The sequence below is a fragment of the Onychomys torridus genome, chromosome 12 (assembly GCF_903995425.1).
Source record: "Onychomys torridus chromosome 12, mOncTor1.1, whole genome shotgun sequence".
Classification (NCBI taxonomy): domain Eukaryota; kingdom Metazoa; phylum Chordata; class Mammalia; order Rodentia; family Cricetidae; genus Onychomys; species Onychomys torridus.
Window position 1 is genome coordinate 37,483,862 of NC_050454.1, and position 27,483 is coordinate 37,511,344.

General features: G+C 38.0%; 1 protein-coding gene across 1 annotated transcript; it reads right to left on the reverse strand.

The window, feature by feature from the left end:
* Positions 1-10,846: 10,846 nt before the first annotated feature.
* LOC118594296 (olfactory receptor 5K1-like) lies at positions 10,847-11,776 on the reverse strand. The gene has a single exon (XM_036204148.1). It carries the CDS (start codon positions 11,774-11,776, stop codon positions 10,847-10,849), a length of 930 nt encoding a protein of 309 aa, XP_036060041.1.
* Positions 11,777-27,483: the final 15,707 nt, after the last annotated feature.

A 27,483-nucleotide genomic window follows, 5' to 3' on the forward strand; every position in this document is an offset into this window, starting at 1 on the left:
TTGTGATTCAGTTGAGCATTATTCAGTTTCCATGAGATTGTAGGATTTCTGTAGGGTTTTTTTTTTTTTTTTTTTTTTTTTTGTTGAAATCTAACTTTAAACCATGGTGGTCTGATAGAACACAGGGGATTATTCCAGTTGTTTTGTATCTGTTGAGATTTGTTTTGTGGCCAAGTATGTGGTTGATTTTAGAGAAGGTTCCATGGGGTCGTGAGAAGAAGGTATATTCTTTTTTGTTTGGGTGGAATGTTCTGTAGATATCGATTAAGTCCATTTGTGCCATAACATCAGTTAAGTCCATTATGTCTCTGTCAAGTTTCAATTTGGCTGATCTGTCCAGAGGTGAAAGTCGGGTGTTGAAGTCTCCCACTGTTAATGTGTGGGGTTTTATATGTGATTTAAGCTTTAGTAATGTTTCTTTTACATATGTGGGTGTCCTTGTGTTTGGGGCATAAATGTTCAGACTTGAAACTTCATCTTGGTGGATCTTTCCTGCGGTGAGTATGTAATGTCCTTCATCATCTCTTTTGATTGATTTTAGTTTGAAGTCTATTTTGCTGGATATTAGGATGGCTACACCAGCTTGCTTTTAAGACCATTTGATTGGAAAGTCTTTTCCCAGCCTTTTATTCTTAGGAGGTGTCTGTCTTTGAATTTGAGGTGTGTTTCTTGTATGCAGCAGAAAGGTGGGTCCTGTTTTCGTATCCATTCTGTTAGTCTGTGTCTTTTTATAGGTGAATTAAGTCCATTGATATTAAGGGATATTAATGACCAGTGATTGTTCGTTCCTGTTATTATTTTTTGGTGGTAGTGTGTGTGTACTTCTCTTCTTTAGGGTTTACTGGTGTGGTGTTATCTATTGCCTGTGTTTTCATGGGTGTATCTGCCTTCCTTAGGTTGGAATTTTCCTTCTAGTGCTTTCTCTAGGGCTGGGTTTGTGGATAAGTATTGTTTAAATCTGGTTTTGTCTTGGAAGGTCTTGTTCACTCCATCTATGATGACTGAAAGTTTTGCTGGGTATATTAGTCTAGGCTGGCATCCATGGTCTCTTAGTGTCTGCATTATATCTGTCCAGGTCCTTCTGGCTTTCAAAGTCTCCACTGAGAAATCGGGTGTTATTCTGATGTGTTTGCCTTTATAAGTCACTTGGCCTTTTTCCTTTGCTGCCCTTAATATTCTTTCTTTATTATGTATGTTTAGTTGTTTAATTATTATGTGGCGAGGGGACTTTTTTGGGGGGTCTAGTCTGTTTGGTGTTCTATAGGCTTCTTGTATCTTCACAGGCATTTCTTTCTTTAAGTTGGGAAAGTTTTCTTCTATGATCTTGTTAAATATATTTTCTGTGCCTTTGAGTTGGTATTCTTCTCCTTCCTCTATCCCTATTACTTGTAGGTTTGGTCTTTTCATAGTGTCCCAAATTTGTTGGAAATTTTGGGTCATGACTTTGTTGGTTTTAGTGTTTTCTTTGAGTGATGAATCTATTTCTTCTACCGTATCTTCAACACCAGAGATCCTCTCTTCCATCTCTTGCATTCTGTTGGTTATACTTGCATCTGAAGTTCCTGTTTGTTTACTTAGATTTTCTATTTCCAGCATTCCTTCTGCTAGTGTCTTCTTCATTTTTTCTATTTTCCTCTTCAGTTCTTGGACTGTCTCCCTTGCTTTGTCATGATTTTCTCTCAGGACCTTATTGTTTTCTTCTGCTTTAATTGTCCTTTCCACTAGTTTTTTTTAAATAGCATTCTTCCCATTTTTTCTTTGTCTGTTCCTCTACTTTATTTTTGATTTCTTCTATATAAGGCTTTAGCCTCTTCATGATGTTACTTATAAGGTTGTTTTCTTCTTCTTCTACTCCATGATGTTCAGGTCTAACTCTTGGAGAAGGGCTAGGTTCTGTTGATGCTGTATTGCTCTTTATTTTGTTGTATGTACTTCTGCCTTGACGTCTGCCCATCTTCTCTTGTGTTAGTTCTTGGTCTTATCAGTGTACTTGGTCCAGAGAGAGTTGACAGATTTAGGGAGCCTCTCTCTGCTCCAGATGGAAGCTCTGGGCCAGATGGGAGCGCTGGTCCAGATGAGAGTGCTGGCTGGATAGGAGCTGGGGGCTGGACTCTGAGTCTGGGGAAGTCCCTGATGTCTCCTTATTTTGTCAGATGGGAGCTCCTCTTGTCCAGATGGGAGCTCCTCTTGTCCAGATGGGAGTTCCTCTGGTCTCTGGTCCAGATTGGAGTTCCAGGGCAGGATCGAAGCTTGGGGCTGGTCTCTCATTCTCGGGAAGTGGCTGGGGTCTCCAGCAGATGGGTGTGGGGGCAGGGTGTGGAGACTGCAGTGTCTGTTTGTAGTCTTGGAAAACGGGAGGCTTCCCGCAGGGCCCGCTGATTGGCTGGCAACTGTGGCCAAGTTTGTCAGGTCCTTCCGGAGTGGCCTGTGTCCAGCGGTGGGACCCAGGTGCAGTTATAGAACCATTTTTTTTTTAACAAAGTGAAATAAAACGATAAAACAAAAACTACCACACTGAAGTTGGACAAGGCAAACCAACAGAAGGAAAAGATCTCCCAAGAGAAGGCCCAAGATTCATAGAGCCAGTCTTTCACATACAAGGGTCCCATAAAAATACTAAGTTGAAACTTGTAAAATATGTGCAGGAGATCTGGTGCAGACCAATGTAGGCTCTGTGCATGCTGTTTCAGTCTCTGTGAGTTCATATGCGTTTTGCTCATTTGATTTAGAAAGCCTTGTTCTCCTGGTGTCCTTCATTCCCTCTGGCACCTACACTCTTTCCACCTTCTCCTCCAGTGGAGTTCTCTGAGTTCCAAGGGGAGGGATCTTATGGAAACATCCCATTTAGAGCCGTGTGTTCCAAGGTCTGTTTATCTGTGTTATGCCTGGCTGTGGGTCTCTGTATTTGTTCCCATTTGTTGCAGGCAAATACTTCTCTGAAGATGGATAAATAAAGAACTGAACTATGAGTATAGCATGATATGATTAGGAGTCATTTTATTGTTACTTTTCTTTAGATCAATAGTATTTGGTTTTACCCTATGTCTCTGGGCTATCTGGTCTCCGGTTTGGGTCATCCAGGCAGTGTCAAGTATGGATTCCAACTTGTGGATTTATGGAATAGGCCTTAAATCCAGTCAGATATCAGTTGACAATGTCCACAAGGTTTGTGCCAACTAATGGTTAATTGTTAAATGCAAAACATCAAGCCTTTTGAAAATAGCATCCCTCCCCTGTAAGAAAATCTCAGAAGCTCTACAATGGAAATTTATGGCTTTGTGATTGAAACAGTTAGACTATTCTTCAAAACTAAACTACTTGTAAGCTTTAAAATCAGGTTCCCATTGGTGCAAATACATTTATATAAGGAGAAAGTCAATGGGCTCCTGATTATCTGGACCTCTAGAAGAAAGTAAATAAACAACAACACAACAAAAACAATTTCCTATCCATCACAGAACCATCGACTCTTCCCCAGCGATGTAATATCCTTGATACTAGCAAACATTTAAAAGCTGAAACTGAAAAAAAATCAAGCAAACAAAACATACTTGAAAAAGCACAATCCTTCAACAACAGAAAGAAGGAATCCTCAGTAACAGGAGAGAAGAGTTGATAGTATTTACTATTGATACATAGAGACTAAAATGGAAATTTACTCCATGGTCTTTCAGTCCACAAATCTGTAATGTAATAATCAAGAAATTATACTATAGGAAATATATATATTTCCTATAAAAATTTTCAAGACCACAAAAATATTTTTGTGGTGTGAATGTTCAAAGTCACCTGCTAAAGACTTGGTTTTTAATTTCTGGTAATGTGACAAGACTGGCAAACATTTACGAGGTCCAGTGAGAGGAAGTGAGGTCATTGCATAAGGCCTTGAAAGGGATATTGTAGCTGGAGAGCTTCTCTCCAGCCCCCGCCAAGCCCTGTCAGTCTGACAATCCACTTATAAAATAAACACATAGATGCTTATATTATTTAAACTGTTCAGCCTAATGGCTCAGGCTTCTTGCTATCTAGTTCTTCTATCTTAAATTAACCAATTTCTATTAGTTTATAGGTTGCCACCTGGCTCGTGGCTTACTGGTACCTTACATGTCACTTGTCATGGCGGAGGCTGGCAGTGTCTCTCTGCCTCAGCTTTCCACCTCCCATAATTCTCTTCTCTGCTTGTCCTGACTATATTTCCTGCCTGGCTACTGGCCAATCAGTGTTTTATTTATTAACCAATCAGAGCAACACATTTGACATACAGCACATTCCACAGCAGGATATTGAGATTCTGACCTCTTTTTTTCTCTCTGTTCCCTGGCTACCATATTAGAAGCTTTCTTTTGAATTATATATTTTATCCTTGATGCATTGCATCATGACTACACTAAAGCAAATTGGGTTAGCTGGCTATGGATTGGACACAAAATAACTTTGTTTTTCTTTGGTATTTTTTTATTTTTAATATTAATTTTTAATTGTGTGCACAAGTGTGTCTGTGTGTGGGTGTGGGCACATGAGTACAGGTTCCCTGGATGACAGGAGCTTTGGGGAACCCTGGAACTAGAGTTATAGACAGTTGTCAGCTGTCTGACATGGGTGCAGGGAACTTAACTCAGGTCCTCTGAAAGAACCATAGATGTTCTTAACCACTGAGCAATCTCTCAAGGCCCTTCATGAACTAGTTTTTTTTTTCTTTTTAGGTATTTGCCTGACTGACAGAAACACGACTGTCTTGGTATGGGATGTCTGATAACTAGTTGTTGTCAAGAGGAGTCAAAAGGACATCTTGAATTAATATAGAATGGATTCAATGATGAGATTATGGAGGAGAAGAATATTAGGCACAAACTATGGAAATCCACAAGTACAGACTTCAGAACATAACACTGTCTCCTTATACCATATGTATTAGTGTGATTAGAAAGATGTTAATAGCATGGAGAAATCAGTATGAATTCTCTTGGGGAATTTAATTTTGAAAACATTTTTAAATACTGGGTGTGAGTTAAAGTTGTTTTTTTTTTTTTTTTTGGAAAGAAGCCAGTTAATTTGGAGCACAATGACCATTTTTCCACTTCCAAATTTGATATTTACTTAATACAATGTTTCCAAATGTATATTATTACCACAGATGAAAAGCTTTGGAAACCAGATAATTCACAGTTTCAACATATCACCTTGTAGACTAGATTCTGGTTATCCAGAAAACAAGTCACTTTAGAATGTGACTATCCAGTGAACAGTGTTTTAAGGAGAATAAGTAAAAACATTTCCTTTAACAAGATGAATAGGTCTTATGATATTGGGAAAACTACATTTCTGGCCCTATAGAAAATTTAACTTTAATCAAATCATGAGGAAACATCATAAAATTCAGAATGTAAAATGTTTTATAAGATGTAAGAAATATATGTATATATATACATACATATATATATATATATATATATATATAGTATTTATGTGTAATATTATGTATAGATATGGATTGTATGTATAAGCATGTAGTTTAGCTTTGGGATATTAACAAATTAGGTACTAATGATCTTAACTGGAAAAAATTCTTAATTGGTTTTAATTGGGTTTTCTTAATCAAGCACTTCTCAGAATCACAAAATAATTTCAGAAAACTCTTGACCTGCAAAGTGTTAAAGCTTTCTTGGGTAAAAAACAGTAGCAATATGCAGAAACAGGTTAATTCATTTCAACTCAATGTTTCACCTACTTTAATCAGCTCAATGCCTGGGAGCCAATGAATCTTGGTAGTTATAGTTAATTAGGATAGCTATTTGCTGTGGAACTGTGCTCCTAAGTTAGCCCCAGAGGCTCCACTAAGCTGCACAGTTATGGCTGTGGCCCTTGGTTGTTCTCCTGAACTGCACAGGGAAACCATGCTAGAAGTTTTTCCCAGCTGTCTAGCTTTCACAGTCTCAGAACTTATTATACAGGCAGCTGGTGGCTAAAAATAAGCAAAAATAGTTTTTCTGAGCTTTGGACCTTTCATGCTATAATACCAAATTGCCAAACAAGATGCATTTACTGTTGCAATAGTGACCAGGCTGTGATTATGACAGCTAACTGCTTTATGACTAGGTCTGAGGCTTGCTTATTGGAGGGAGTTCATGCCCAGTACTATGGATCTGTTCAAAGGCCAATGGTCATAGACACTATGGGTGAACTCACTACTTTTGTTAAATGGTTACATGGTCAAACTGCATCATAAATATTCAAATTTATTCCCATGCAATTTATGTACTAAGAATTGATCAAAGAAGTTTCTCTTTGCAATAACTGATTAGGGCACAGACTCATTGTCAATTTATCCTGGTCAGAGAGGTCCATCTCCACAGATAGAAGGAAACACCAAAAATAAGTGGGTAACCAGGGGACTTCAGGTGTTTGAGATCAAGAATTGTGCAAACAAAGCACTTCTTGTTTCTATTACCAAAGCAAGCAAAACATGAGTTAGCTTAAGCAAATGCAATTACATTGAAAGAATGAATACATCTTATCTTTGGTCATGTGTAAAGATCCAAGACTATTCCTGCCAGGCTTTTGTTTTTGCCACAGAAATACTGTGGACATGCCAGGGCATTCCCTTCATGTCGTGGCTTTCAAGTACATTCACTTATACTTTATAAAATTCTTTCTAGAAAGATACCTTGTGGGAAGAATATTCTGCACTCTGCCCTGTCCATACTTCACAGTAAATTCATAGCTTTCTTACACAGGTTTCCATAATTTATGGCTGTTCAAGGGGCTGAGAACAAATGACTGTTGAGGAATTATCTTTAAATTGCTCCTTATATAACCTTTAAGCCTATACTAACCCTTCCAAGACTCAGAAAACATCACAGAAAGAGGAGTGGAAGGAATGTAAGGGCCAAACAACGGGAGAAGAGTCATGAGACTGTCTAATGGGCGTGACATAGACATGTTACTCATGAATTCACAGAAGACTGATTATCTGATAGAGTCTGCAAAAACCTGAGCATGTAAAAATTCAGCCACAGTAGGGATAAGGCTCATGACACTTTGCCCAGGATAAGTGGTGGCAGTTAGGGGCCACTGGGGAAAGTCACCGTAGTCAGTGATGTAGCCACTGGTGAGTTACTTATGCTCTAGTGGATATCTCCACACCTATGCTCACAAGGGAGGCCTTCCTTAAACCCAGTGAGTCACAAAGCAAAATGACAAAAACAGAACAAAACGTTAAGGTGGGATGGGGAGTTGATGACTGGAGTGAGTGGAAGGAGATAAGAGAGAGCAGAAGGATGAGTGTGGCCAGAATCTATTATACGCATTTATAAAACTGTCAAATGGTAAATTCATTTTAAAATATAGGACATTTATATAAATAATTCCCTATTCGTCTGTGGATTGAAGTCACAATTTTAAAATAAAATAAATATATAACATTTTCAATACAAAAAAACACTTTGAAGGGAATAGTTACTGAATATACAATTATACGGGGTACTGTTTGAGTATAGTTAAATAACATTAGAGTAGAATATTTCACACAGGATGAAGAGAGGCCTTCCTTCTGCTATCCAACAATTACAACATTGTCTTTATTTAGTATGTTGTTTTCATGAGACTACTCATCTTATTTCTTTTGATTAATATTACTTTCTCTTTTTCCAAAATCTAACATGTATATTCTCTTTTAAATTAAATTTTGTGATGATAGTATTTTTCCCTTTTCTTTCTTCCAACTCCTCACATAAACTGCTCCCTGTTCACCTTCAAATTCTTGGCCTCTTTTTTAAAAAACTAATTGTTATTGAACATTTATGAATATATACATATAAATACATATTTCTAAATATCATAACTTATTCTTGAAGTCTCACACCATTGAGACTTCTTTCCAATCAAATCAATTATTTTGCCAGTTTTCCAAGAGATATAATCTTAATAACCTGTAGCTGATGCTGCTGTACAAATTCAGATCCCTAAGGTGACATTTCAGGATCCTACTAACTTGATTCACTTCCACTCTGCATCCCGTATTCCTTCTGGCCAGGAGTTTGACACCTTGTTGGCTCAGTCCCACTGATCACTCCACTTTCCACACTCCTTGATACATTCATTTACATAAATATAGACTCTGGTAATACTCATCACTGTTTTTCCTCTACAGGGTTTTTCTGTACTGTCTTGTAATTTGCTTTGTAGATGAGACCAGATCTGCCTGCCTTTGCCTCCTGAGTGCTGGCATTAAAGGCGTGCGCCACCACCACCACATAAATCAATGAAGCAACTCATTGAATTGATTTCCTCTTCTTCCTCCCTCCTAGTTTGTTCTCTTTCTCCTCTTTTCACATTGTAGAAGAGGCTGGCCTCAAATTCAGAGTCCCCTGTCTCTTCAGTGCTATTTTGTTATAAATGTCATGACTTTTTGTCTTTAAGATACTTTTTAACAAGCAATATAAACTCCATTTCCAGAAACAGAAGTATGTGGGGGGGAAAGACAATGTTGATATGGACTCTGTATGTATTGGGTTCTCTGGCAAATTATTCAATATTTTGGTATATGAGGTTTTATTTTAGTAAACAATAGACTATACCTAGGTAGTTGCTATATCATATATATGAAAAGTCTCTTTCACATAGATCCTTGAGTCTTAAAGGAAGCTCTTTGCAATTGATAGATATCGGGAGAGATAAAATCAGTCTTTTTCACTGGTGTGATTTTGGATATATTAATTATATTTCAGGGCAGGTCCCATGCTCACAGCTAATAAAAATTGTACTCCATTGTCTATCTATCTACTTTTCTTCTTTCCTTCCTTCCTTCCTTCCTTCCTTCCTTCCTTCCTTCCTTCCATTCTTTCTTCCTAGGGGGTGAGAACATGAAGTTGGGTGGATGGGTTAGGGAGTTGGGGGAGGAGAATGGATATAAGTAAGATATATTATATGAATTTCTCAAAGCATAAATAAAAGAATGTTAAAATAAATTCAAAACACTTGAAATATCCCCCTTAGTAAGCCTGGCAGATCATACATTTCTAGGAAGTTATTTTTGTTTTATATTTGCAAATTTATTTTATGAGAACATATTTTAGTTTCGATGTTTAGGATTTTTACAAAATTTCTTCCTCATTTATACTTGAGTGAAATCTCCATTTTATTAACTCTTTGGGCATGTTAACAGTTTGCACTAGAGTCAGTGAAGGTTTTTAATATTCTTAGTGACAAGGATACAGAAGAAAAAGTTGATGCAATGAACAGATTTAATAAATACAATATTATAAGTGATGAAGATGAAAAGATTAAAATTCTTTAGAATTTTATTAAGAAGAGCACGATTTATAACTATAAATTGACAAACCATCAAAATAAAGATTCTTTAATGAAGAGAATTTCACTGTAGCCGGGCGGTGGTGGTACACGCCTTTAATCCCAGTACTTGGGAGGCAGAGCCAGGCGGATCTTTATGAGTTCGAGGCCAGCCTGGTCTACAGAGTGAGTTCCAGGAAAAGCACAAAGCTGCACAGAGAAACCCTGTCTCAAAAAAAAAAAGAAAGAATTTCATTGTAAAGTGACAAAGTAATTAAACAAATTAAAGAATTTAAGTATAAGAAATTATTTTGTTTAGATGTTTATGATTTTCAGCAATTTTGAACACATTTGTATGTGAACACCACTTCCATCTTTTATTAATATTATGAAGATATTAATACTTCAATAATCAACAAAAGAAGAAATGATATTAGAGAAGAAATTTGAAAGGCCTTTTACCTTTTTTTATTATTAAGAAACTTTCTGTTCATTTTACATACCAACCATAGATGCTCCTCTCTTCCCTCCTCCCACAATCCCCTCAGCCTCCCCATCAACCCACCCCTCACTCTCACCCCCTCCAAAGCAAGGTCTCCCATGGGGAGTTAGCAGAGCCTGGTACATTCAGTTGAGGCAGGTCCAAGCCCCTCCCCCTGAACCTAGGCTGTGTAACGTGTCCCACCATAGGTAGTGGGCTCAAAAAGGCAACTCATGCACCAGGGATGGATCCTGATCCCACTGCCAGGGGCTCCTTAAACAAGTCAAGCTAAACTACTGTCTAGCCTATGCAGAGGGTTTAGTCCAGTCCCATGGAGGCTCCACAGCTATGGGTGCACAGTTCATGGGTTCCCACTCGTTTGGTTTTGTTGTTTCTGTAGGTTTACATTCATGATCTTGATGTTGATAGGCCTTTTAAATAACTATCATATGTAATGGGCAAATTAGCTAGATCTAGGAAAAAGTTTAAAGCCTTGGAAATTTCTTTATGAAGAACATCAGTTTACGTTCAGTTTGCTGAATGAGTCACTTAAAGCTACCCTCATTCAGATAACTTAAGACTAAATGACTAAAACCAAGTATTAAATTTTTGTTGACTTAAATATAATCTGTATTAGTATAGATGTAAAAATATAGTCAAATTACAACCATATGCAAGCATATAGTTTGCTTGCAAACAATGGGATTTTAAAGAAAAGGTTAGAAAAAAGTAAATGCAATGATTGCAAAGTCTTTGAGATTTTACTTTAAGTTTTAGGATCAAAGGCTTTACCAAAGATTAATGAAAGCTATCTTTACACAGGCTTACTTGTATTCTTAGTGTTTACAAGAATTGTCAAGAACTGAATAATTAGTCTTATGACTTCTAATGCATCTAGTTTCTAAGATTTTGAAGTAAATTTCAGTAAAACCATTCCTTCTGAACTAATTTGAATAAATTGTATCATCATTCCATTATTTAGTGTATTAGTTACAAATTTGTACTTTTCTACTTCTTAAATTACCCACAGATTTGTATAAATTTCAAGTTAATTTCCAAAGGGCTGTTTTCAGAATGTTACAATTGTCTCTTTATTGTCTTTCTCATCACATTAATTACTTCCTTATTTCTCAGACTATAAATAAAGGGGTTTAATAAAGGAATTACTAGAGTGTAAAAAATAGCAACAGGTATGTCTTTATATTCTTCATTAACTGAACTTGGTCGAATATACATGTAGAGAAGAGAACCATAGAAAATGGACACAGACAGAAAGTGGGAAGCACAAGTCGATAAGGCTTTGCTTCTTCCCTCTTTGGACTTCATTGTGAATATAGTAAAGAGGATATAGAAATAAGATATCAGGACTACAGAAATGGTAAAGGTTTGAATTGAACCAGAGAAGATGAGAATCATTAATTCATTGATATAGGGGTCAACACACGAGAGTCTATATAATGGAAGGACATCACAAAAAAAGTGTTTGATCACATGAGATTTACAGAAAGTTAACCTGAACATGAACCCTATGTGAATCATGGAATGTAGGTTTCCTCCTATGTAGGCTCCTGTGGTCATCTGAAGGCAGAGCTTCTTGGACATCATGGTGTGGTACTGCAGTGGGTTGCATATGGCCACATAGCGGTCATAGGCCATTGCTGCCAGAAGGAAGCAGTCTGTAGTTTCAGCCAGACAGAGAAAATAGAACTGTGCCATGCATTCATAGAGAGAAATCTTTCTGTCCACGGAAAAGAAGTTCTCTAGCATCTTGGGAGTGATGGCACAGGAGCAGCAGGAATCCATGAGAGCCAAGTTGCCTAGAAAGATGTACATGGGTGTGTGAAGACGGCGTTCCATGTAGATCAAGGCCACCAGCCCAAGATTTCCCACCATGGTCACCAGATAGATGGTAAAGAACACCAGGAATAGAAGGATCTGCAGGTCTGGGTGATCTGAGAATCCCATGAGGATGAATTCATTTGTCAAAGTGTAGTTATTCTCAGCCATCTTCAACTGAGAAAGATGTAAGACTGCAACTGTGATCTGATCATCCCTCACTTTGCTTTGTATAACAGGAAGATTTCTCCTTTAAACATCACCCTCTATATTTGGGATGAAGCTCTTATATTTTGCAGGGTTATTTTTTTTTTCTCTAAAAACATTGCCATCTTTGATTGAAAGTCGTGACTTCCAAAGTTCATAGGAGTTTTTGGTACTTCCAGGGTAAAAACCTAAATTGGAAAAGGCTGACCTTTCTGCAAATATGTAAAGACATAAAGGAAATTGAGGTTACCCACATTTGACTCAGTATCCTTACATAATTTGTTTTTTTTTTTTGCTGTTACTCTCCCTTTCTCCCCAAATTTTAAAATCAGTTGTCTTGCAAATATGACAAAATTATTTTCATATTTTTCCCAGAGGAAGAATATTTAGAAAAAATGTGTTAGAGATATGTTATATTTCTATATTAGAGGTTACAGAAAGATCATTAATAACATAGGGAGGAGTTCATCTTTAATGAAATCACTCAGGATGCTGAAGAAATAAATTTTCATATATTATTACCTCTCACTTCTCTTTTCCACATGTTACTAAGCCTTTCATAAACATTGACTTTCTCTGTGGTATTCTTCATATTGATTTTTCCAAATCTCTAAATCCTTCCTCTTTCTGTAAAAGATATTTTACATGCAAAACTGTTTAACAAAATTTTAACTCAATTTCCAAAACCACACCAGTGTCATATTCTGAATAGTGGGTCATATCATCCTTCAGCAACAAAATCCATAATTTCTTCTGTATAATGGCACAATCAGTGTTGTTACATTTCTCTCACATGTGCCTCAATAATTTTTAAAATTATACTATAAGCATTTTGAGGCTTACTGTTTCAGACTTCGGTGAAAGATAATAATGTGTGATGAAGTAAAAGAAGATTTAATTCTAACCCAAGCTCTATTCAATGACCTCAGTCAGGTGATCTAATTTTCTATATCCTAGTAGTGAATCTGAGTGAGTTATATTCTTTGCTCATAGAATTATTACCTTTAGGAAGAATCTTGAGCTGTGTAGTGATATTGTATGCCTTTAATTCCAGCCTTCAGGAGGCAGAGGCCAGTGGATCTCTATGAGTTCGAGGCCAGCCTGATCTATAGAGCTAGTTCTAGAATAGCCAAGGTGACACAGAGAAACCTTGTCCTGCAAAACCAATAGATAAATAAATACATAAAAATAAAAGAATCCTGAGGATGCTGTTTCCTTGGAGTCATCAACCACATCTGGCTCTTCCAATAAAAGAACTGAGAAGAGTTGGGGGAGAGTAAAGAAGATGAACAAACTGTATGGAATGGAAAAAAATGTAAAAACAGAGACAAATTCATTTAATAGAAAGAAGAGTCTAAAATGACAATGTTCAAAATCTTCCCTTGTGAAACAAGAAATCTTATCTATGTTAATGCTTCTTTAGAGTACTGTAATTCTCTAAATTATACTATAGTAGATAAAAATCTAATAAATAGATTTGTTTCTTAAACTTGTTTCTAATGCTTAGATAGAAAACCTTTTAAACTTCAAAAAAATTTTGGAATTCTATCCCATTTCCCATTATCGGTGGTATTTTAGGACATACTACCAAATGTAATCATCTTGATTCAATGGTCTTAATGTGTTTGAATTTCTATACTCAGAACATCCAAAGAAGATGGTGGAAGTTTCTTTGCTCTAGTAACTAAGTAATGTATAAAGTTAGGTAAAACTGAAATAACTTTTAATGTAGATGCTTGCGTTATTTAACAGAATATTTTGAGATCTAAAGTTTATATTCTGAAATCCCATTCTTTCAGAAAGTCATATTAGTTACTGTGTTACACTTCAGTCTATTTCCACATACTATTCAATTATTCAGGAGATCAGAAAGGAACTGAAATTTAGGAAGAATAGAAATAGTAAGTAATGTATTTGATGGCAAAAGTTAAAAATAAACATAAGTTAGAATACCTCTCTTACCTGATTTTACTCAGAGGATGTTTTGTTCAGTATCTTTGCTTTATAGTATAAGTGTCAGAACTTATGAATATATCTGTATCATGCTCTAAAATATTTGCATTTAAGAGAATGAATATCCCAGATGTGACCTACAAGTCAGTGTTAATAATTATGCCCATTACCCTACAAAATTAAAAAGTCTTCCATCAAGTCCCAAAGGATTTTCCCAGCACTGACACCAGAGAGCCTGGAGATAGTAATCCCCAATCTGTATAAACCACTTAAATATGCCTACCAATATCTTGTGAAACAATGAAGTTCAAACAAATGGCCATCAGAAAATCTGCTGAGAGATCATTTTATAGATTAGTACTTATGGAACTTTTTATAGATCTCTTTACCACTATGTTTATATTAAAATTGTGTGGTAAAATGCAAAAATATATCCCTGGTTCTGTGCATTTATATATATTCTCTCCATCCTCTTCTATATAAAAGTTTCCCTGTTTTGTTCTTTCAATGAGTTTCACTTTGATTTATATATGAGTTTCTAGAGGTTTCTGTACCCATTATAACTAATTTCTCAGCCTATGTGGGATAATAGTCAAGAAAGCATAATAAAGAATGCTTAATTATTTCCCCTAAGTTACTTTTTAAAACAAAATTTATTATTTTATCTGTATGGGTGTTTTGCTTGCATGTATGTATATGCACCATGTGAAAGCCTGGTACACACAGAGGCCAGGACACCAGATCCCCTAGAACTGGTGTTATAGTCTGTTGTTAACCACCATGTGTATGATGGGTGTCTAACTCAGGTTCTCTGAAAGAACAGCAAGTGCTCTTAATTACTGAGTCACTTCTCCAGCCTCCATTATGGAAACAATTCTTATTTAGAGAGGAAAATAGAAGGTATAGTAGTTCAGCTATTTTTATTAATTTTACTATGTGACTTGATTGTGTCTTCTTGTCCTATTACACAGAATTTGATGTTACCATATAGTGTTTTAAAAATACTTCATTTTTAATTACGTGTATTTGGGTCTGTGTGTGGGTCTGTGTACGAGTGCCAGTGCCTGCAAAGACCACAAGTGTTAGTATCCCTAGGTCTGGAGTTATCGGCATTTGTGCATTGCCCAGTGTGTATGCTGGTACTGAAACCTGGGTACCCTGCAGGAGTAGTATGTAGCTGGAAGTTTTCCTGTGTCCTAGCCTGCCAGCAGGCAGGACAAATCTTCCCCATTCCTGTCCCCCAAGTAAACACACAGAAGCTTATATTAATTATAACTGCATGGCCATGGCTCAAGCCTTTCACTAGCTAACTTCTATATCCTTAATTAGCCCATAACTATTAATCTATATATTGCCACAAGTTCCGTGGCTGTACCTGTGTCCCATTTCATGTTGTTTCTTGGCCGGCTTGCTGGTGTCTCTCCCTGCCTTCTTCCTGTCTCTCTCTTTGAATTTCCCACCTGCCTCTAAGCTGCCTTGCCATAGGCCAAACGGCTTTATTTATCGATCGATCAGAGTAATACATATTCATAGCATACAGAATGATATCCCCTCCATCTGTAGTAGTACATGCTCTTAAAAACTTAGCCATCTCTCCAGCACTACATATGCATCTTATATGAAATATTGATAATCTTCTGTCTTTTCTGCCCATACTAGCTGCCCCTTTCCTTTGTTACTCTGTTGTTTTTTTTCTTTGTTATTCCACTAATTACTCCTCACTAAAAGGTATTTGTTAGTGCAATTGGGTTTGGTCACTCTTTCCTTTCTTCACCTCTTCTATTCCCATGTTCATCATTTATATGCTTGTTAGAAAGGAGGCATTTTTTTAAATATATATTTCCAATACTCTATTTCTAACACTCCGAAAGCCTGGGAATCTGTAGTATTTAATATTTGCTGAAATAATAAAAAAATCTCATTCTTTTGCTAAAGAGTTTGTAATATAGTACACAATTACTTTTCAGAGCAGACCCATGTTCCTTATTTTAAAATTCCAGATAGTTCCCTATCTACCTGTATCTTGCCAGCTTTCTTCTTTTGTGCCACTCAGGCAATACAGCTGAGCATATATGATAAATGAGGGTTCCCATGGTCTGTTGTTCTCTTCAGTTTTCATAGTTGTGGTTTTGTGTGATAGTCTCCATTTGCCATAGAGAAGTTTCTTTGATAAGGGGTGGCAGCTATACTTATCTGTGGGTGTAAGGATAAGATTCAGAATATAGTAAGGAATTATGCTGATCTAGAAAAGTGGTGGTGGTAAACTAGTTTTGTACTGTCCGTGTGCTCAATGGCTTTGGAAAGTTGGCAAAGCTTCTAGTACCAGGCATAATTTCCACCCTGTTTGGTGGGCCTTAGGTCCAACTAGATAGCTGTTGATTACCCTTACCATGTGGGTGCCACATGCTGCCCTTTTAGAGATATCTAGCCATGGTGGTCATTGTTGTGATTCATTAGCATTGCAGCTAAGGAAGACTATTAATTTCTTTCTTTACCTGGCAGATTGGATGGTATTTTCTGGAACTACGGAAGCTAGTCCTCAGGAAGGAGACTTTCAGGTTAGATCCAGATCATATCATCCAAGACCTGTGTCCTAAGTGTATGGTGTCCTTAACAATAGAGCTGTATCTTTAGTCTTTGGGAAGCTGCCAGAGGCAACAGCAATAGCCTTCTTTATTTTGGGAATTACTTAGACTAACCTGACCAAACATATGAATGGGGATTTGGAACACAAATTGCTAAATGGTGTTGTTAATAAAAAAATCCCAGAGCCAGATATTGGGGTGAAAATGGAAAGATCAGAGAAACAGAAGAAGCCACAGCCACCAGCTATTACCTCATCAACTCTATGAATCCTCTGACTGAAATCCTCAGCCTCAAGAGCACGAGTTTCTGTCTCTTCACACCTTATATACCTTTCTGTGACCTGCCATACTTCCCTGGGATTAAAGGCATGTGTATTTCCCAAGCAAAGGCATGAGATCTCAAGTGCTGGGATTAAAGGCATGTGCCACCATGCCCGGCTCTGTTTCCAATGTGGCCTTGAACTCACGGAGATCCGGATGGATCTCTGCCTCTTGAGTGATAGGATTAAAGGGGTATGCCACCACTGCCTGGCCTCTATGTCTAATTTAGTGGCTGGCTCTGTTCTCTGATTCCCAGATAAGTTTTATTTGTTAAAGCACACATAAAATATCACCACAGGGATTTACTCATAATAGTCAGAAATTAGAAACAATTTATAAGTTCCTGAGACAAAAAAATGGATAAAGAAAATGTACATTTACCCAAATGGAGTGTTATTCATCTGTCAAAAACAATGATATCATGAAATGTGCTGGCAAACAGATGGGACTAGCAAAACATCATCCCAAGTGAGGTAACCCAGGCCCAGAGAGACAAATGTGGTCTGTCCTCACTTATTTGTGGATATTAGCTGAAAAGGAAAGGATAATCATGCTACAGTCCACAGACCCAGAGAGGCTAAGTAACGAGGAAGACTCAAAGGAAGACACATAGATCTTCCTGAGAAGAGGAAATGGAAGAGATTTCAATGATGCAGTGGGGCCAAATGGGGATGGGAACAGGAGGGATCAGATGTGGGTGAGGGAGATGACTGGAATCTGGGGGCATCTCAGGGTGAGGTAAATGTTTAGTGCAATGGAAACTTCCTGGAATTTATGAAAATGACCCTAGCAAAGACTCTTAGCAATGGAAGATACAGAGCCTGAACTGGCCATCTTCTGTCAACAGACAAGGCTTCCATTGCAGGGCCTGGGACACCAAACCAGTCACAAAACCCTCCACTTACAGTCTGTCCTGCCTGCAAGCTGTGCTGGGTAAATGTGTCACAGAACATGTGGGAGTGGCCAGCCAATGCCTGACCTGGAGAAGAAGCCCATACCTGACATGGCCTAGAGGGCCAGGAACCAGAGGCTGGATGGATAGGACCTAGTCTAGAATGGAACCAAACACAACCAGCACGAAAGGTCAAGGAAGTGATTCCTAACAGTTTTATGCTATGCTTTTAGACTGGACCTAGCATAATTTTCAACAGAGAGGCTTCACACAGCAATTTGTAGGAGCAGAAGCAGAGGCTCATAGCCAAACATCAAGAAGAGCTGAAGGAATCCCACAGAAGAGAGGGAAGAAGGACTGTAGGAGTCAAAGGTCAAGGACACCACAAGAAAACATCCCACAAAATTATCTAAGCAGGGTTCATGGGAGCTCACAGAAACTGAAGCAACAATCAGGGATCCTATGTGGGTTTGACCTTGGACCTCTGCATATATGTTATGGTTGTATTGCGTGGTGTTCTTATGGGATTCCTAACAGTGGGATTGGGTGGCGTTTCTGACTCTTTTGCCTGCTTTTGGGAACCTTTTGCTCCTACTGAGTTGCCTCATACAGCTTGATATGAGGGTATGTGCCTAGTCTTTTCTGAAGGGAAAAGGAGGAAGAGTAGATCTGGGGGATAGGTGACTGGGAGGAGAAGGGTGACAGAAAACTGCAGTTGTGATGTAATACATGAGAGAAGGAGAAGGAGGAAGAGGAGGAGGAGGAGGAGAAGAAGAAGAAGAAGAAGAAGAAGAAGAAGAAGAAGAAGAAGAAGAAGAAGAAGAAGAAGAAGAAGAAGAAGAAGAAGAAGAAGGAAGCACATTTTCACAAAAGGGTGCTGGGGTGCTGAAAAAACTGAACACCCACAATCAGAAAAATGGAATTAGATATATATTCCATCCTCCACAAAAACATAGATCCAACTGAATCAAAGACCTCAATTTGAAACCTGAAACACTAAAACTGCTGGAAGACAATATTTGCAGCACCCGACAGAAGTTTCTCATCATTTAATTTGCTGTTGGTGATCAGCTTGCTCTACATTGCTTTATTACATTTAGATAAATCCCTTGTATCCCTAATTTCTCCAAGACTTTTATCATGAAAAGGTGTTGGATGTTGTCAAAGGATTTTTCCACATCTAAGGAAATGACCAACTATGTTAACTCATCTACCACATAATTTTCAATTTTGTTCAAAAAGGAAAGCCTGGCACTGTCATGGATACAAAATATAAGGCTACAAAAATAATTCAAACTTCTGATAATAAACTTATCTGTAGATGTGTAGCAGATAAAGCATGTAGGCAAATGCTTCAGTGCCCATCCATAAGAAACTAGTTGAACATACAACAAAGCACACTATATGAAAATATAAAAAGTAAATAATGGAAGTCATATATTCCTACACACATATGTGGAAAGACTTCAAGGTTATGCTGTAAATTCTTAGAAAAATCGGACTGTGGCCATTAGGATAACATAGAAGAGGGCGAAAGCTTACATGCTTTATTACTCATTTACTATTTACCTATGCTGAGTACATGTGCATGCCATGGTTGGTGTGTTTGTGTGTATAAGACAGAAGATCTTGGTTCTTTTCTCCTGGATTGCAGTTAAGTCATTTATGTTGGAGCCATGCACCAGATGAACCATTTTGCTGCCCTGAATTTGAATGTTTTTATGCATGGTGTTTCAGAATATTTGTTTAATTATGCAAAGATGTATTGCATTTGTTTTACTATGTAAAGATGTGTTGCATTTGGCTATGTTGCAGAATATTTGTTTAACTATGTAAAGATGTGCTGTATTTGTTTATGGAAAAAATTGTTGCTGTTTTACCTTGCCTGCCTAAGGCATATGATTGGTCCAGTAAAAAGCTGAATGGCTAATAGAAAGGGGAGGGATATAGGCAGAAATTCCAGACAGAGAGAGTAAGTAGGAGCAGGAATTTAGACTTAGGAAAAAATAGATAAAGAAAAACGGATGCCAGAGGCCAGTCAGGCAGACATGGAGGAAAGAGGAAAGTAGGGCATACAGAATGAAAGAGAGGTAAAAGCCCAGAGACAAAATGTAGATTAATAGAAACAGGTTAAATTAAATTATAAGAGCCAGTGGGACAAACTTAAGCTAAGGCTGCGCATTTGTAATTAATAATAAACCTCTGTGCCTTTATTTGGGAGCTAGTTCTTAGTCCCCCAAAATTCCAACTACAGGACAGTTTTTTTTTTTTTTTCAAAATAGGCACATAACATGTAGGCTGGAAACTGGTAAAAAATGTCACTTGGATAAGCTCCTCGGGAAATGTTCAGTTCTTGTTCTTGGGCATGAGTTACAAAGCCTTCTCATGAGAAAGAGCTAGAAGTATATCAGAAACTATTAAGATAATAGCAGAGTGACTCAGTAGTAGCCTTGAAGTTCTCCAGTTTAGTTTTTACTAGTTGAATGACAATTATTAGTTATTACTTAGAATGAGAAAATGTGTTATATTCTAGGAATTTATAGTGATCATTTACAAAATGTTAATGATTCTCAGATATATTAATAGAACCAATGTATTCCAAAAAATGGAAATAAACTTTTAGAGTCTGTTTTTTTTTTTTTTTTTTTTTTTTTCTGCACTTGCTAGGCAAGCGCTCTACCACTGAACTAAATCCCCAACCCCTAGAGTCTGTTTTTCTGGGTGAGTTGTGTATATTTTATACCTGCAAGGTTTTTCTCATTGAATAAGTAGAGATTTAAATATTTAAAGAGAAAGGGAAGGAGGGAGAGAGGAAAAAAGGAATGAAGGGCAGAAGAGAGCAAGAAAGTGAGAAGCAGAAGAGGGGATAGAAGCAAAGGAAGGAAAGAGAGTAAGAGAGAGGATGAAGGGAGGGGGAACATGAGCAGGAGACTAGGGAAAGGGAGGCCCAGGAAGAGAAGGGAAACGAAGAGAAAGGAAGGAATGGAAGGAGGGGAATGAAAAGAAGAAAGAAGAGAGAGAAGAGGGATGGAGGAAATGAAGATACACGAGAGAGAGGGGAGTGGAGGACTGAAGGAGAAAGTTAAGCAGGAAAGGAGAAGGAAGAAAACATTTATCAAAATCTATAAAATAGGCAAAAAATATTAAAAAAATTTACTCGAATTCAATGGGGCACAGCATAAGGGAAATTCTGACAGTTTTCACAGAGATGAGAGCCTGAAAAAAGAGCAATTGCTAAAAGGAAACATTGTGGTGATATTTTATTTGTGCTCTAACAAATTAAGTTTGCCTGGGTGTCAGAGAACAAAGCCATCCACTATATTAAGCATAGAGGTCAAGCACTGGCAGCACACACCTTTAATCCTAGCATTCAGGAGGCAGAGATTCATTTGGATCTTTGTGAGTTCAAGGCCACACTGGGAACAGAGCCAAGTATGGTGGCACATGCCTTTAATCTCAGCACTACTTAACAATAGAGGTTTGGATGTCTGTACAGACAGGAAGTGATAGAGCTGGGCAGAGAGAGGAAGTAAGATGGCAGGGTAAAGAAAGGTATATAAATCATGAGTATACAGGAAGTAGCTCTCTTGGGCTGAGGATTTCCTATTGGTAAGAACTTGTTTGTGGCTGGCTTGTTCTATTCCTCTGACCTTTCAGTTTTCACCCCAATATCTGACTCTGGGTTTTTTTGTTAACAAGACCATTGAGCAATCCATGTTACATCTGGCAACCCAATGTTTGTGGTATGAATTCACAAAAAGCCACTTGCCTGGGGCTCAGGCCTGAGCTGCGTGGAGCTGAAGTCTGTTTGGCTTCTTCTCAGCTGGGGGTGGGTTGTGGGCTCCTTCTGGATCCCCATTTCAGATTGCTACATTAGGTAGTTGCCTTGAAACTCCCTTGAACTTCTTTTTTGTTCTCCTTTTTAATTTATTATATTTGTGTTTTAATATTACATATCATATTACATATCAGCCATGGGTTCACTTGTCCTCCCCCCTTCCATCCCCACTCCCACCTTTCCCCCACCCCCTCCCCTCCATTCCCATCTCCTGCAGGGCCAAGACTCCCCTGGGGATTCAGTTCAACCTGGTGGATTCAGTACAGGCAGGTCCAGTCCCCTCCTTCCAGGCTGAGCATGTGTCCCTGTGTAAGCCCAAGGTTACAAACAGCCAGCTCATGCACTAAGGATAGGTCCAGGTCCCACTGCCTGGGAGCCTCCCATACAGTTCAAGCTATTCAATTGTCTCACTTATCCAGAGGGTCTGATCCAGTTGGGGGTTCCACAGCTTTTGGTTCAAAATTTATGTTTCCATTAGTTTGGCTATTTGTCCCTGTGCTTTTCGAATCTTGGTCTCAACAATTCACACTCTTACAGTCCCTCTTCTTTCTCGACAATTGGACTCCTGGAGCTCCACCTGGGGCCTGGCAGAGAATCTCTGCATCCACTTCCATCAGTTATTGGATGAGAGTTCATGCACCACAGTTAGGGTGTTTGGCAGTCTGATCACCAGACAAGGTCAGATCAGGCTTCCTCTCTACCATTGCCAGTAGTCTACAGTGGATGTATTATTGTGGATTTCTGGGGACCTCTCTAGCACTCTGCCTATTCCTGTTCTCATGTGGTCTTCATTTATCATGGTCTGTTATTCCTTGTTCTCCCTTTCTGTTCTTGATTCAGCTGGGATCTCCTGCTCCCTTAAGCTCTCTTTCCCTTGAACCTTGCCCTTCATTACTCCCACTGTCATCCAGGTTGTTCATGTAAATCTCATCCATTTCTCTGTCATTGGGTGATCCCTGTGTCTTTCCTAGGGTTCTGTTTACTAGGTAGCCTCCCTGGAGTTGTGTAGCAGTCTAGTCATCTTTGTTTTACATCTAGTATCTTACTATGAGTGAGTACATACCATGTTTGTCCTTCTGAGTCTGGGTTACCTCACTCAGGATGATTTTTCCTAGATCCATCCATTTGCCTGCAAACCTCATAATGTCATTGTTTTCCTACCCTGAATAGTACTCCATTGTGTATATATACCATAATTTCTTTATCCATTCTTCAGTTGAAGGGCATCTAGGTTGTATCCAGGTTCTGGCTATTACAAACAATGCTGATATGACCATAGCTGAGCAAATGCCCTTGAGGTATGATTGAGCATTCCTTGGGTATATGCCCAAGAGTGCTACAGCTGGGTCTTGGGGGAGATGGATTCCCGATTTTCTAAGGAACAGCCATATTGATTTCCAAAGTGGCTGTACAAGCTTGCATTCCAACCAGCAATGGAGGAGAGTTCCCTTTGCTCCACATCCTCACCAGCATAAGCTGTCTTCTGTGTTTTTGATCTTAGCCATTTTGACAGATGTAAGGTGGTATCTCAGAGTCATTTTGATTTGAATTTCCTGGATAATTAGGGATGTTAAGAATTCCTTAAATGTCTTTCAGCCATTTGAACTTCCTCTGTTGAGAATTCTCTGTTTAGTTCTAGAGCCCACTTCTTAATTGAACTGTTGGGCATTTTGATGTCTAATTTCTTGAGTTCTTTATATATTCTGGATATCAGCCCTCTGTCAGATGTGGTGTTGGTGAAAATCTTTTCCCATTCTATAGGCTGTCTCTTTGTCTTGTTGACCGTGTCCTTTGCTCTACAAAAGCTTCTCAGTTTCAACAGGTCCCATTGATTGATTTTTTCTCTCAGTGTCTGTGCTCTGGTGTTATATTTAGAAAGTGATCTCTGGTGCCAATGTGTTCAAGACTACATCCTACTTTCTCTTCTGTTAGGTTCAGAGTAACTGGATTTATGTTGAGGTTTTTGATCCACTTGGACTTAAGTTTTGTGCACGGTGACAGATATGGATCTATTTGCATCCTTCTACACGTTGACATCCAGTTATGCTAGCACACTAGTTGAAGATGCTTTCTTTTTTCCATTGTACATTTTTGGCTTCTTTGTCAAAAATTATATGTTCATAGGTGTGTGGGTTAATGTCAGGGTCTTCAATTCGATTCCATTGGTTCACATGTCGGTTTTCATGCCAGTACCAAGCTGTTTTTTATTATGGTAGCTCTATAGTAGAGCTTGAGGTCGGGGATTGTGATGCCTCCAGAGGTTGTTTTATTGTACAGGATTCTTTTGTCTATCCTGGGTTTTTTGTTTTTCCATATGAAGTTGAGTATTATTCTTTCTGGGTCTGTGAAGAATTGTGTTTGTATTTGGATGGGGATTGTGTTGAATCTGTACATTGCTTTTGGTAAGATTGCCATTTTTACTATGTTAATCCTGCCTATCCATGAGCATGGGAGATATTTCCATTTTCTGACATCTTCTTCAATTTCTTTTTTCAGGGACTTAAAGTTCTTGTCATATAGGTCCTTCACATGCTTAGTTAGAGTAACCCCAAGGTATTTTGTATCATGTGTGGCTATTGTAAAAGGTGATGTATCTCTGATTTCCTTCTCAGCCAGTTTGTCTACGGTATATAGGAGGGCTACTGATTTTTTTGAGTTGATCTTGTATCCTGCTATGTTGCTGAAGGTGTTTATAAGTTTTATCAGTTCCTTGGTTGAATTTTTGGGGTCTCTTAGGTATACTATCATGTCATCTGCAAATAGGGAAAGCTTGACCTCTTCCTTTCCAATTTGTATCCCCTTAATCTCCTTATGTTTTCTTATTGTTCTGGCTAGAACTTCAAGTACTATATTGAATAAGTGTGGGGAGAGGGGACATCCTTGCCTCGTTCCTGATTTTAGTGGTATTGCTTTGAGTTTCTCTCCATTTAATTTGATGTTGGCTGTTGGCTTGCTGTAGATTGCCTTTATTATGTTTAGGTATGTTCCCTGTATTCCTGATCGCTCCAAGATCTTTATCAGGAAGGGGTGTTGGATTTTGTCAAATGCCTTTTCTGCATCTAGTGAGATGATCATGTGGTTTTTTTTTTTTTAGTTTGTTTATATGGTGTATTACATTGATGGACTTTCATATGTTGAACCACCCTTGCATCTCTGGGATGAAGCCTACTTGATCATGGTGGATAATTGTTTTGATGTGTTCTTGGAGTCTGTCTGCTAGAATTTTATCGAGTATTTTTGCATCAATGTTCATGAGGGAGATTGGTCTGTAGTTCTCTTTCTTTGTTGCATCTTTGTTTGGTTTAGAAATCAGGGTAATTGTAGCCTCATAGAAGGAATTTGGTAAGATACCTTCTGCTTCTATTGTGTGGAACAATTTAAAGAGTATTGGGATTAAGTCTTCTTTGAAGATCTGGTAGAATTCTGCATTGAAACCATCTGGTCCAGGGCTTTTTTTGGTTGGGAGACTTTTAATGACTGATTCTATTTCCTTAGGGGTTATTTGACTATTTAAATGGTTTGTCTGGTCATGATTTAACTTAGGTATGTGGTACCTATTCAGAAAATTATCCACTTCTTTTAGATTGTCCAGTTTTGTGGAGTAGAGGTTTTTGAAGTATGACCTGATGATTCTCTGGATTTCCTCATTGTCTGTTGTTAGGTCCCCCTTTTTATTTTTGATTTTGTTAATTTGGATGCTCTCCCTCTGTCTTTTGGTTAGTTTGGATAAGGGCTTGTCTATCTTGTTGATCTTCTCAAAGAACTAACTCTTTGTTTCATTAATCCTTTGTATTGTTCTCTTTATTTCTATTTTATTGATTTCAGCTCTCAATTTGATAATTTCCTGGCATCTGTTCCTCCTGGGAGACTTTGCTTCTTACTGTTCAAGGACTTTCAGGTATGCTGTCAAGTCACTAGTGTGCCTTTTCTCCAGCTTCTTTATGTGGGCATTTAGTGCTATGAATTTCCCTCTTAGCACTGCTTTCAGAGTGTCCCATAAGTTTGGGCATGTGGTGTATTCATTTTCATTGATCTCTAGGAAGTCTTTAATTTCTTTCTTAATTTCTTCCTTAACCCATTGGTGATTCAGTTGAGCATTATTCAGTTTCCATGAGATTGTAGGATTTCTGTAGTTTTTTTTGTTGTTGAAATCTATCTTTAATCCATGGTGGTCTGAGAGAACACAGGAGGTTATTCCAATTGTTTTGTATGTGTTGCTTTGTGTCCAAGTATGTGGTAGATTTTAGGGAAGGTTCCATGGGGTGCTGAGAACAAGGTATATTCTTTTTTGTTTGGGTGGAATGTTCTGTAGATAATGATTAATTCCATTTGAGCCATAACATCAGTTTAGACCATTATGTCTCTGTTAAGTTTCAATTTGGCCAATCTGTCCAGAGGAGAAAGTGGGGTGTTGCAGTCCCCCACTATTAATGTGTGGGGTTTTATATGTGATTTACGGTCTAGTAATGTTTCTTTTACATATGTGGGTGCCCTTGTGTTTGGGGCATAAATGTTCAGAATTGAAACTTCAGCTTGGTGGATATTTCCTGTGATGAGTATGTAATGTCCTTCATCATCTCTTTTGATTGATTTTAGTTTGAACTCTATTTTGCTGGATATTAGGATGGCTACACAAGCTTGCTTCTTAAGACCATTTGATTGGAAAGTCTTTTCCCAGCCTTTTATTCTTAGGAAGTGTTTATCTTTGAATTTGAGGTGTGTTTCTTGTATGCAGCAGAAAGATGGGTCCTGTTTTCGTATCCATTCTGTTAGTCTGTGTCTTTTTATAGTTGAATTAAGTCCATTGATATTAAGTGATATTAATGACCAGTGATTGTTCGTTCCTGTTATCATTTTTATATTTTAGTGGTAGTGTGTGTGTTCTTCTCTTCTTTGTGGTTTACTTTTGTGGTGTTATCTATTGCCTGTGTTTTTGAGGGTGTATCTGACTTCCTTAGGTTGGAATTTTCCTTTTAGTGCTTTCTGTAGGTTTGGGTTTGTGGATAAGTATTATTTAAGTCTGGCTTTGTCTTGGAAGGTCCTGGTCACTCCATCTATGATGATTGAAAATTTTGCTGGGTATATTAGTCTAGGCTGGCATCCATGGTCTCTTAGTGTCTCCAGTATATCTGTCTAGCTCCTTCTGGCTTTCAAAGTCTCCATTGAGAAATCGGGTGTTATTTTGATGGGTTTGCCTTTATAAGTCACTTGGCCTTTTTCCTTTGCTGCCCTTAATATTCTTTATTTATTCTGTATGTTTAGTTGTTTAATTATTATGTGGTGAGGGGACGTCTTTTGGGGGTCTAGTCTGTTTTGTGTTCTATAGGCTTCTTGTATCTTCATAGGCATTTCTTTCTTTAAGTTGGGAAAGTTTTCTTCTATGATCTTGTTAAATATATTTTCTGTGCCTTTGAGTTGGTATTCTTCTCCTTCCTCTATCCCTATTATTCATAGGTTTGGTCTTTTCATGGTGTCCCAAATTTATTGGACATTTGGGTCATGACTTTGTTGGTTTTAGAGTTTTCTTTGACTGATGAATCTATTTCTTCTAACATATCTTCAACACCAGAGATCCTCTCTTCCATCTCTTGCATTCTCTTGGTTATACTTGCATCTGAAGTTCCTGTTTGTTTACTCAGATTTTCTATTTCCAGCATTCCTTCTGCTAGTGTCTTCTTCATTTTTTTCTATTTCCCCTTCAGGTCTTGGCCTGTTTCCCTCATCTTTTTATTTGCTTTTTCATGATTTTCTTTCAGGGACTTATTGTTTTCTTTTGCTTTATTTGTCCTTTCCTCTAGTTTTTTTATAGTGTTCTTCCCGTTTTTTGTTTGTCTGTTCCTCCACTTTATTATTAATTTCTTCTATATAAGTCTCTAGCCTCTTCATGATGTTGCTTATAAGGTTGGTTTCTTCTGCTTCTTCTGTTCTGTGATGTTCAGGTCTAGCTGTTGGAGAAGGGGTAGGTTCTGCTGATGCTGTATTGCTCTTTATTTTGTTGTATGTACTTTTGCTTTGATGTCTGCCTATCTGCTTGTGGATTCGTTCTTGGTCTTATTGATGCCCTTGGTCTAGAAAGAGCTGA